This window comes from Neomonachus schauinslandi, chromosome 4, assembly GCF_002201575.2.
Source record: "Neomonachus schauinslandi chromosome 4, ASM220157v2, whole genome shotgun sequence".
Lineage (NCBI taxonomy): Eukaryota > Metazoa > Chordata > Mammalia > Carnivora > Phocidae > Neomonachus > Neomonachus schauinslandi.
In genome coordinates, this window is record NC_058406.1 from 1,310,449 (window position 1) to 1,322,145 (window position 11,697).

At 63.9% G+C, this 11,697-nt stretch overlaps 1 protein-coding gene across 5 annotated transcripts; it reads left to right on the forward strand.

Annotated features, from left to right (window-relative positions):
- The first annotated feature begins 2,447 nt into the window (after positions 1 to 2,447).
- Positions 2,448 to 10,123, forward strand: TNFRSF14 (TNF receptor superfamily member 14). Of its 5 annotated transcripts, XM_021683365.1 has the most exons (9): positions 2,448 to 2,464; positions 4,309 to 4,467; positions 5,168 to 5,276; positions 5,749 to 5,874; positions 6,879 to 7,034; positions 7,183 to 7,273; positions 8,124 to 8,284; positions 9,176 to 9,284; positions 9,576 to 10,123. In XM_021683365.1, the coding sequence occupies exons 2-9, from the start codon at positions 4,399 to 4,401 to the stop codon at positions 9,688 to 9,690; spliced, it is 936 nt and encodes a 311-aa protein (XP_021539040.1). In that variant the 5' UTR covers positions 2,448 to 2,464; positions 4,309 to 4,398; the 3' UTR covers positions 9,691 to 10,123. The 5 variants fall into 5 exon arrangements, 4 of the variants coding, with proteins under 4 accessions (XP_021539040.1, XP_021539039.1, XP_021539041.1 ...); XM_021683364.1 differs by lacking the exon at positions 2,448 to 2,464 and having other exon boundaries at positions 4,087 to 4,467; XM_021683366.1 differs by lacking the exon at positions 2,448 to 2,464 and having other exon boundaries at positions 4,087 to 4,467; positions 9,253 to 9,284.
- Positions 10,124 to 11,697: the final 1,574 nt, after the last annotated feature.

The window sequence follows — 11,697 nt, forward strand, 5'->3', positions numbered from 1 at the left end:
GTCCACCCTCCACACCAGCCTCAAGCTTGCACGGTCGCCCTGCAGGAGCGGGCCTCGGCCACTGTGCCAGCCCCCCGCCTCACCAAGAATGGACGCCAGCACTGCCCGTCTGCATCGCTCAACCTACGTTCTTTCTCAGAGATACCCTTTCCTACCTGGTCCCCCCCCAGGGCTCCTCTGCATCCTTCGTCCCACCTGGCACCTGCCTCCCTCACTAAGCAGGTGCCCACCACATGACTTATCTCTGGCTTTTAGATGTGGCTCCCTCCTTAGACCTGGAGCCCCAGGAGGGTGAGGACCAGGCCACTTTGCCTCTGAACCCACTGTCCAGCCTGGAGCTCACACAGAGCAGGGGGAGCTGAGGCTAGCCCGAATGCAGAGGAGAGGAGGGCACGCTCCTGCAGCGGGGTCTCAGGATACCCCCGCTCCCGCTCTCCGAGGTCTGGCTCAAGCCATCACCATCTCTCTCCTACCCCTCAAGACCCTGGAAATCTGTCTCAAGAAGAAAGGGGAAATGTGACCGGGGGATTCCCAGAGTCCCTGTGCACTGTCTTGACCGGGAAGTCACAGGGAGGCAGTGGGATACCTCAGGGTAAGGCACCCAGCTTGAGCCCTGTGGGTCTCTGGGTACAACTCGGGCTGAGTCAGGAGAGTTGGGGGCGTCCCAGGGCCCAGGTCACATGGGGCTGTGGGAGGAGAAGCCCCAGGGTATGGGCTCACTTCACCCACCAGGGAAGATGGGGTGCAGAACCGCAGGGAGCCTCAGACATGCTGATTTCCGGGGGCCCAGCACTGAGAAAGGGGAGGGCCACACCCAGCAGGTGACGGCCAGCAAGGGGGACACCTGGTGGGGGTGGAGGGCCCTGTCGCCAGCCTCCTCCTTCTGTCTCACCTCCTCAATGATGAATCAGGTACTCCTGCCCTGTCACTTCCCCCGGTGCCCAGGATCTCCTGTCCAGGGTCCCTGGGAAATGGAATTAGGTAGTGACCGTGAGGTGGCTGCTGGCCACCTCCATCAGGAGGAGCATGGCAGGAGTTGGGAAGTCAGTGGGGGTGTGGCAGGAGGCAGAGGGGGTGTTGGCACCCCCACACCCTGCCTTGGGTCCCTGAGTGTGCTGTGAGACCCCTGTGTGCTGCTGGCGTTCCTAGAACATTCTAGAATACTTCCCAATGCAGGTGAGGGGTGAGTGGAGGGTGCAGAGAGGGCGGCCCTTCCCCTTCATTGGACACCCCCCTTAGGCAGGAGGGTATAAGAACACATGTGCGGCAGGGTGCGGGCACATCTAACGCGGGCTGCTGGTGTGGGGACAGAGCCGGTATTGCAGGGGTCTCATGGGGGCTCCTAAGCCCCTGGGTCCGGCCTGACCCCATCCTGCCTCAGGGCCCTGGTGTCCATGGGGCCGGGCTGGTGGACCTGGGGGACGATGGTCGCCCTGGGGTGGCCAGAGCGGCAGGCTCCGCACAGGGGTCAGACTGCACACATGTCCCGAGTATTGAAGGCAGGAAGAGCAGAAGGAGGAAGGAGGCCACACAGCCCACCAGGGAAGGAGGAATCCAGGACCACCCGCAGCTCCAGGACCCAGGAGTGCAGCCCCCGGAGGCCAGGGCTGGTTCTGTGAGGAGGGGGCTAGGCCCCCACGAGGGAGGCAGCCTATTTCCGGGACACCCCCAGAAGGAGGAGCACGAGGTCAAGGACTCCTCTCCTGCGTCCTTAGCATCTCCCTCCAGTGCTCCTGGCGCTGGAGCCTAAGGCAAGCTGCAGGCAAAGGAGGAAACCCATCGGCCACCCCAGGCCCAGCCCCGCCGAGCCGCGAGGTGGCTGGGCAGCTGGGGGACAATGACAAAGCAGCGGGCCCACTGGTGCCTTTGGTGACTTACTTTACAAAGGCAACTGAGGCCAGGGAGTGGGCCTGGGGCTTTGACTGGGTGATGAGAGGAGAGAGCAGCCCCCGCCCCTGGGGCTCCCCCGCACCCACCCCCCGGAGCCGTAGCCTCTCCGAGTGGGTGGGCATCAGCATGCCCATTGCAGAGGGGGGGTCTCACCCACAGGCCGAGTCCCAGGTCAGAGTCCCACAGGACCGCGTCCCCCTGCACGCCTTGCTCCGGGACGCTGCTCATTGTTCAGGAGAAGCGGAGGTGCTCAGGAGGCCTCTTCCCTCCCAGCGGGCATGGGGTCGGCCTCGGCTGGCTGGGCAAGAGCCGGCAGGCCCCAAGAGCATCAGGCACACCCCCTGGCCTCTTTGAGCAAGGAGGGGCGGGTCCAGACCATCTGCGAGGGTCGCCCTACTCAGCTAGTTCAACCCAGTGCCCCCAGGACGGGCGTCTTGACTATCCTGCAGACCCCCTGCGCCCCAGCCTCGCTGGGCCCGGACCATGCAGCAGAGGGAAGGTTCCCAGGAAGGGTCCCGGCAGGACCTGCAGGCGACATGAGCCAGCGGCCACGCACGGGACACGAAGCTGCCCCGTAAGTGCTGCTCGGATGGATGAGCGAGTGGGGAATCGGGCACATCTCCTCGGGCCGGGGCGCGTCCCTTACAGAGTCAGACTTGGTAACGGGGCCACTCACCCACGTTGGACTTCATCTGTTCAATGATTTGTCAAATGACATCCAGTGACCATGTGGAAATGAGAAAGGCAGAGGGCAGCCGTCCTCTTGTGTTCCTGGTGACAATGAGGGGAAACCATGGTGACCGTCCTGGGTGGGGGCTCCCTCTGACAGGCCCTCAGGTGTGGGGGCATGGCCCGTGCTCACGGGGGTCTCGTGGGGGCTCCCAAGCCCCTGGGTCCGGCCTGACCCCTCTCCTGCCTCAGAGGCTGGGCTGGTCATCCTGGGGACGGTGGTCAGAGCGCTTCTGAGCGCTGGGCAGCCCCCACTCCAGCCCCATGATTCACCCCTGCCTGCTTCCTTCCCTGGCACCCAGGCTGTCCTCCTCGGTGTCCCCCGGAAGTGGGATTAGGTAGTGACCCCAGGGCCAGTGGTGCCAAAGTCAGGACAAGGAAGGGGCTCGAGGTCAATCTGGGCTGGGTGACCAGAGATCAGCTCACTGAAGGGGGTGGTTCCTGGGTCTGGTGAGGGCTGGACCTCGGGGTCTGATGGGAACGTGCCCAGGGCCCTTGGAGCTGGACACGCACATCAGGGTCGGGATGGGTCTGCTGGGAGGGAAGTCAGAGGGTGCCATGCCCATCACATGAGCCCCGGGGCTGAAATGTGACGTGGGAGCCATGGGGCCCCGGGGGAGACTCCCCAGGACACTTCCCATTTGAGGTGCCAGCAGGGGTGTGCTGCCTCTCACCAGCCCCCAGCCTGCGTCAGGGCACCAGGCATGCAGGGGTGCCCCAGCCCTAAGCTGCCCACAGGGTCACCAGCTCTGCGGACAGCGGTGGTGTTGGGAAGCCCGGGTTGGGGGGAGCCCCTTCTGGATGGGGAGATTAGGGCTTGGGTCTGAGCACAGTTCGCACCCCGGAGACCCTGGGCCAGACCCTGCTGCTTTCTGAGCCCGTTGTCCCATCTGTGAAATGGGAGCGAGAATTAACCGGCCCAGCCCCCTCCCAGGGACAGGTGGGGTGTGAACCCAATGGGTGGGGCTCAGGGAAGGCAAAGTGTCACCCCCTCCCTCACTCCCACCATGGGTGGCGGGGGGGGGGACTGAGGGTGCTCCCCTCCCCAGCCTCCAGCGGTCTGGGGAGAGACCCCTCTGCAGAGCTGTGCTCAGGAATGTGTAGGTGGAAACCAGCCCTCCCCAGTCCCAGACAGAGGGCACTGTGTGGGGGACGGGGTTCCTTTGGGGGGACGGTCACCCTGCTTCAGCCGACGCTGTGACAGGGAGCAGGAAACCAGGAGGGCTCCTTGTGGCCTTGGTGCTGGAGGGAAGCCGCTGGGTGGCTCCCCGGGCGTCCGAGCGGCAGGGGAAATGCAGGTGCACGATTCTGGGGGGGCACCCGGCTCTAGAGGAAAGTCGGGGGGTGCTGCTGAGGGACAGGGGAGAGGCCAGGAGAGCTTGCTCAGCCAGAACTTAGCGGGGCAGGCTGACGGGGCCCAGGCTGTCTGTGTGGTCCCGCCTCCCGCCTTTGCATACCCCACCCCTCCCCTCCACGAGCACTTCTGCTTTGCTGGGCAGCTCCTGCCTCCTGCGCAGCTGGCCCCGCACCCCTCTCCCGCCCGTCACTGTGGGGTCCTGTGGGGTCCTGGCCCCTGGCAGCCTGGCTCCCACAACGGCAGATATTGGGAGAGGGAACCGAGGCCAAGTTCCGATCGGAATAGCCTCCCCCATTGGGCCACAGACAGTTTCTCTTTCCCTTTCCTTTTAGAGAAGGCAGGTTCCGGGTTGAGTGTGAGCTCGACCTGCTGGCGGGGGTCCTGGGACAGCGGCTGGGGAATGAGGGGTCCTGAAGAGGGACATGGAGCCTCTTCGAGGCTGGGAGCCGCCCCCCTGGAGCCTGACACCCAAGGCTGATGCCCTGAGCCAGGTGAGTCCCCCGAGCCTGTGTGTGTCTGCGTGTCTGTGTCCCAGGGCTCCCTGGTGTCCCCAGTCCTGGCCCCTGGGTGTGCTCCTGCCCTCTCTGCGGACCCTGCCCTGGGCCATATCCACTTCCTGTCTCACATGGGCTTTTGTCCCCCAGCACTGTCCCTCTGGGCTGACGCAGCCCCTGGCACCCAGTCCCCTGATCCCACAGTATGGGGGAGCAGAGTGGCAGGAAGCCATACCCACCAGCCGCGGAAACGCTCCTCTCCTCTGTGGACACCCTTCCCCTGCCACCCTTTTCAGGGCCCACAGGCCAGCCCCCTGCGGCAGGAGGCTGCTTTTGGAAAGCAGGTGGTCAGGGAACCCCACCCATCTCCTCCACCCTCCGCCTGCAGCCTGGCTGATAGCTGATGAGATGAACTCCTTACTTGTGCAGAGGGCGGCTCCATGACCCTGCTGGGCGGGCTGCTGGCCCAGGCCATTGCTCCGCCCACACTGGAACTGGGTTCCCCGGATAGCCCCCTCACCCCCAGGCCCAAAGCCACGTGTGTCCCCTGCCAGGCCGGTGACTCCTCCAGCCATCCCTGCTCCGACCCTGCGGTTCCCCAAGGGCTGCTGCTGCCCCATTTCACAGAGGGTGAGCCTGAGGCCCCAGCGGCCGCCCTGGCAACTGCTCTCCTCCATGCGGATCCTGTCTCCTGCAGGCCCTGTACCTGCTCCTCCTGGGGTCCCTCCCCTGTGCCCTGGCCATGGCCCCGTGCAAAGAGGAAGAGTATCCAGTAGGGTCCGAATGCTGTCCCAAGTGCAGCCCAGGTAGGTGCATTCCTGGAGGGACCCACCCCTTCCCTGCCTGGGGCCCATACCTCAGCTCATGCTCCACCCCCTGGGGCCATCTGAACCCCCCGGGGGCAGGAGCACAAAAGGGGAGGGCTGAGTGCCTCCCCCCCAGCTTTGACTCTTCCTCCCAAGACCCTCACAGCTGCAGTGCACAGAGATGTGGCCTGGGGACCCAGCCGGCCTGTTTATGGCCAGAAGCTGGGGCCCAGAGCCAGCATGGGTACGGTCATGCCCACATGCACCAGGACCTTCCCACTCCCCCCGACCCCCTGCCAGAGCTGGCTCACCGGTGAGAGGCAGCTGACGCGATGTGCAGTGTGGGCGACAGCTCAGGTGCCTTTCAGCGTCTGGGGGGTGTCCTGCCTGCTGGGGGCTTCCAGGCAGCAGGCCAGGTGAGTGCCCACGGGGCCCTCCCCAGGCCCGAGTGACACAGCCGTGCTGGGCGCAGGTTACCGGGTGAAGGAGGCCTGTGGGGAGCTGACTGGCACGCTGTGTGTTCCCTGTGACCCCGGGACCTACACAGCCCACCTCAATGGCCTGAGTGAGTGTCTGCAGTGCCGAGTGTGTGACCCAGGTAAGAGCCCTAGCTGCAGCCGCCATCCCGCTCGGGCCCCATGTCCTGCTGCCGCGGGGGGGACTGGACCTTGTCCACCCACAGTGTGCGGGTCTCAGGACCGCAGCCCCCACACCACACCCCTGAGGGCCCCTCCTCGTGGCCCAGCCCTCGGACCCTCGCCTTCTTCTTGCCCGGTGGTCTGGGGTGGAGGGACCCCAGGAGGAAAAGCAGGGCCCAGGAGAAGGCCGCAGTGCTTTTGGGTCCAGCCAGGTGGGGGTGAGGGCTTGGAGCCTCGGGCTCACCCACAGATCCTCGATGCCCTGAAAAAAGCACCTGTTTCATCGGGCTGAGGTTGAGGTGCCGATGGCAGATGAGGCTGTCGCTCAGCAGGGGCTCGGGGGTGAGCTCAGGCCCAGCACGGCCCCCCCCACTGCCAGCTCAGGCAGGGGGCTCTCACCATTCCCTCGCTGCCCTCTGCCTCGCCTGCTTGCAGCGCGGGACCCTGTCCGAGGTGGGGCCGCTTCAGGTGTGGGTGGCCTAGGGCTGGGACCTGCCTTCAGGGACTGCCCCATGGCTGACTGTGGTTCTTGCTTCCTGTGTGGGCCCCGCGGGGACAAGGCCGTTTCCCCACCAGTCAGCTCCCCTCCTGAGGACACCCTTCTACCACCCTCCTGACAGCTGGCCCCTCCTCCTTTTCCAGCCCTTGGTGCTGCGGCTCAGGTCCCTCAGAGCCCCGAGGGACATACCCTGTGCCCAGCGGGAGCAGGCCCGGGTCTGGGCTGGGCAGGGCGTGCACTTGGCCGGGTCCTCAGGCAGGAGCACAGCTGGACCCGGACACACACACCAGGCTGCAAAGCTGGGCTGGGGGGCCGGTCACCAACCCGTCCCCAGACCCCCGGCAGGAGCCCAGAGGCCTGTGGCTGCTGTCCAGGCCTCTGCTTGGTCTCCTCCTGGGACGGGGCGCTCAGCACTGGCCATGGCAGCCCATATGGCTGCTCTCAGCTCCTTCTCTTGGGTCTCAGCCATGGGCCTGGTGACCAGGCAGAAGTGCTCCCGAAAAGAGAACACTGTGTGCGTCTGTGACCAGGGCCACTTCTGCATCAGTGAGGATGGGGACGACTGTGCCGAGTGCCGTCCGCACACGCCCTGCCAACCTGGCCAGAGGGTGCGGGCCAGAGGTGAGCCGCAGACCCTGGGTGCCCCGACCCCCTGGTCTCTACTCAGCGGCAGAGCTGAGCGGCACCCCCTTAAGAGACAGACCCCAGACCCAGCCTCCCTCCTGGCCTGGGCCCCTGCTCCCCTCTGCCCGGCCCTCTCATTTCTCAGGCACCGAGTGGCATGACAGGATGTGTGAAGACTGCCCTCCCGGGACCTTCTCGGCCAGTGGGGCCCTGGAGGAGTGTCAGCCCTGGAGCACGTAGGTGATCCTGGGGTGGTCTCAGCCCCACGTCCCCAGGAGGGGCTCCTCCATGCTCCCCTGGCAGATAAGGGCCCTCCTCCAGTGGAAACTCCAGGGATCCCCCCTGCTGCTCCCCGTCATGTGCCGGCCTTCAGGAGAGAAGCTGCCGGACCCCGTGGCTCACACCCTCTATCACGGTAGCTGATGCGAGCTTCTTGGAGGCCAAGGATGGATCTTCTCTCCTGGGGCAGATCTGGAGGGAGCTGGTGCCCGATTCCCGGGGCCCCTGTGGCTCTGGGGTGTCCCCAGATGCCAGGGCTGTGGGGGGCTCCCAGTGAATCTGGAGTCAGGGGAAGGCTGTCAGGAAGTTTCTCAAAGTGAGGACCTTGTTCTTTCTGTGACGGAATCCCCCAAATGCCCATCCCCGGGTCCTGGGGGGAGCCTGGGGTGACTAGATGTGGCCGATGTCGGGAGAAGGGAACAGGTTCTCTCTTCCACCATCCTGCCTCTCCCAGGTTGTCCCTCTGTCTGCCACACTGGCTCTGAGGTTGCGTCCCCCTGACCAGGGCTCTCTCCGCTCTGTCTCCTCGGACCCCATCCCCGCCCCCCTCCCTGGGCACCCCTGTTTACCCACCTCTTCCTTCCCTTCCTCCGTCTGCCCGTAGCCGTGAGGCCTGAAAGGAGGCCAGACCCGAGCTCCACTCCCCCCCCCCCCCCCGTCTCCCCCGCCCTGGCCTGGAGCCACCGGAGCAGGGGCTGTGGGTGGCCGCCCGCCCTGCCCCGCTCGCTGTGCCTCGGAGCCTCCCGGCTCTGAGCGCCAGGCCCCGCGCCTGAGCTGCTCCGGGCCCTCCCCGCTGCTCTCTCCTAGGTGTAGTGGCCCTTTCCAGACACAATCCGACCCTGGGACCAGCAGCTCAGATGTCACATGTTCGTCCTGGGGCCTTTATGTTTTTGTGAGCAGTCTTGTCATAGTGGGGCTCTGTGTCCTCACAATCCTCGGGATGAGGATGAAAAAGAGACAGTCGCCTGGTGAGCATGGTGCTGGGTCCCATCGGGGCTCCGGGCCCAGCAGTGGCATCTCCCCACTCTCTCCCTCTAAGGTGGGGAGGCAGCCGGCAGGAGCATCTCCAGGACTCCTTGGCTTCTCTCAGGGGGGCTATGCCGGCCTGGGGATGTGGGCTTCCCACTGAGCGGGAGTCCTGATGTCATAGGATCACCAGGGGTGGAGGGATGGGAGGACAGGGCCCCCTGCTCCGGGAGCCCCCTGCCGCCCCCATGCTCACTCCCGACCACGGACCCCGAGTCCCCGTCTGCCCTCAGGGCAGAGAAGCACCGGGCAGGCTGCAGACAGAGTGGGGGAGCACGGGGAGGGGGTGGGAGGCGCAGCAGCAGGCCTGCCACGGGCGAGGCCGAGTGCCCCCGCGAGGCCACATGGCGTTCATCCATTCCGCCCCTGCCCACTGACCCGCCTGCTGTGGGCTCCACATCTGGCCAGGCCCCAGCTCTGTAGATCCAGCTCTGGCCTTTGGGGAGCCCCGGGCGTGCCCGTGAGGGAGCAGGCACTCAGCAAAGCAGTCCAGATGGGGACGGTCGCCCACCTTCTTGGGCTACTGTCAGCTAATGTGTCCTGGGTCCTCACACCGGGACCCCCAGGCTGCAGGCAGGTCTCGGGGTCCCAGGCTCTGAGCGATTCTGGGGCACCTGCTCCCTGAGGGGTAGGGGACCCTCCTCTGTGAAGTGCTCACTCCCTTTCCCTGGATGACCATCACTGGAGTGAGTTAGGGACAGGGTTTGGCAGCTGGGCACTCGGGCAGGAGGTGCCCCATGTTGGCCCACGTCCTGGGCCCTTTGCTGGACAAGTCCAGCAAGGAGTCTTGTCCACATGGGTTTGGCCTATCCCCCAGAGGGTCCTTCTCGCAGGGAAAGCCACAGCGGGAGAAGCCAGGAGCTCGGGTCCCTCCAGCCCCCGTCACTGTGACAGTGTCTCTGTTTTGCAGGGGGACCCACCAAGGCGACATTATTTCACCAGGTATTACTGACCATTCCCACCCGCCCCTGACACACTGGAGATGATGCTGTTGGGCGGGTGGGGGTCCCAGTTCTCGGAGGGCCCTGAGTCCTTAGTGTAAGGCCAAGCCAACTCAGGAAGGGAGGCCCCAGTCCTCCCCTTAGAAACCCAATGACCCTGAGCACTACAAGGTCCCCCAGCTGGACACAGGGCGGGCGGGCTCACCAAGAAAGACACTTAAATTCCAGCCCAGAAGGCACTAGTGAGGCGCTAGTCACATCACAGAAGGGGATGCTGGGTCTGTCCATCCAGGTCCTGCGGGCCCCACCAGATGTCACCACGGTGGCTATGGAGGAGACAGCGCCCGTGTCCCCCGGGAGGGAATGACCCGCTCACGGATCGATGGCTCCAGGAGGCAGATGTCTGAGCCATCTTGGGCTGTGCCTGCTAGAAGCTGCCAGGCCCCCAGGGGCAGAATGTGGACCGTCTCTGGGCTTGCTTCACACTCTACCCAGCACAGGAAGACTGGCCACTGCTCAGGGGGCTTTGGGGACCCCACATGTCTCCCGTCCATTTCATGAGGGGCCCAGAGCCCTCTGCTCACCTCTGTGCTGTCCTCCTGAGGACATGGTCATAAGCCTCTCTTGGCTTCGAGCCCTGCTCACCCCCCAACCCTCAGAGCCTCAGCTTGTCCATCTGTAGGATGGGCCTGCTAGCACCTACCTCATGGCTGAGGCGACACGGGACGGACCACAAATGCGGCATGATATGAATGACCATCAGGAATGATTTCTAAATGGGATTGGTTTGCTCAACAAATCAAAATTGTTTTTTAATTTTTCATTAAAAAGTATACTTTACAGATGCTTTGAGAGTGTGTGAATACCCTGTTTCTCCTGAAACTTCCACCCACTGATGACTTTTGCCTGAACAGCGAGTTTTGAGGATTTCCAGTCGGTGGTGTGATTGCCCCCCTTCTCGGCGTACTGGCGAGTCAGCATCCGTGGACGGAAGAGCTTCCCTGCGCCCTTTAGTCCGTCACGTGGTGCCTCACGCTTCCTGTTTCAACAGTGCATTCTAATACGTTACTGTCATAATTCTGGGGGCTCACGCGGTCCCAGATTTGTCTTACAAGACGCCCTTCGACTCGTTTCTGAGCCACAGTTCCTCCTCTGTCCCTGAGAATACTCAACCCAGCGACATCCCGGTGACAATGAGCATAGCAGGCCCACAGGCTGGCTTCTAAGACATTCTCCATCAAAACCACTGGGCTGTTCACAGGAGCGGCTTGTCCCTGGCCAGGGCCTCGGGAAGGGGTCACGTCCAGGACAGGCTCACAGTGCCATCTCCCTTCGAACAACGTTCCCAGTGTTAGATGCGGCCGCTCTAACCATCACCCATCAGCCCAAAGCGCCCCCAGAGGGTCCCACCTGAGGGTCACGGCCAAGTCCACATACGTCACTGTCTTGCCCGCCCACGGCCACAACGCCTCATCCCAGCTTCCGAACAGCGTGAGGCTGGGCAACGGCTCGGCGCCCCTGGACCCGCGTGCCCGGCGCGGTGTCCTTGGGGTCACCGGTGCAGGCTGACAGCCAGGCTCACCAAGGACACTTCAAGTCCGGCCCAGAAGATGCTAGTGAGGCGCTAGTCACCTCACAGGCATTTCCTGACCTTTGAAAGCACCAAAGAATTCAACAGGTAACATCCCCCAAAACACATTTTTACAAACAGCACATTCAGCGACTCGGCTCCGAGCCCTCACCACATTTTAGCCCTTTTGAGTCCTTCTGCGTATTTCCTGCCCCCGTTCTATCAGGAGCCTTTTTTTGATAAACACAGATCCAAGGGTTTTAACACGGCCGCGGAGGAGATGCCCAAAGGATTCCAGAGACCAGCCCAGAGCCTCCGCCAGGAGCTCAGGAATATGGGGGGGCCGGGGGAGGCGACACGGGGTTGGGGACAGAGTGGGTGGGTCCTTAGCATCAGCACGAACCCACTGTGTGCACACTGCCCACGTCACACAACCCTGACAGTGGCATCTGTGGGCTCTTTAATCAATGTATTTATTTTGTGTTCCTGAGACGTGGCCCCTCTTCGCCAATCCGGGAGTGAACTGGTTAGAGGTTTCTGGAGGGAAGTCATGGGGCAGGATGGGGCAGGCTGCTCCCTGCCCCAAGGGCCTCAACCCACAGCCCCACCCTGAGCCTGCCAGGCCCACCTCCCAGCCTTTGCAAGCACTTCCCCACCCTGTCCTCCCTTCTCCTGCCGCCCTGGGAGCCCTGAGCCCTCAGTGGCTGCCTACCCCGCAGGCTCGGCAAACCCCAGCCTTCCTCCTTGTGACCACTTCACCTGTGTCTGTTTCTGCTTCCACCCCATCCCCTCCGGCCCCTCCCTGGTCCAGGGTTTTGAGGGCATGAAGTAGGGCCACCCAGGC

Coding starts and splice junctions, on each gene's coding strand:
- TNFRSF14 (XM_021683365.1), top strand. CDS start 4,399: ATGGAGCCTCTTCGAGGCTGGGAGCCGCCCCCCTGGAGCCTGACACCC. Junction 5,875..6,878: donor GTGCCGAGTGTGTGACCCAG/GTAAGAGCCCTA, acceptor CTTGGGTCTCAG/CCATGGGCCTGGTGACCAGG. Junction 7,035..7,182: donor CCAGAGGGTGCGGGCCAGAG/GTGAGCCGCAGA, acceptor CTCATTTCTCAG/GCACCGAGTGGCATGACAGG.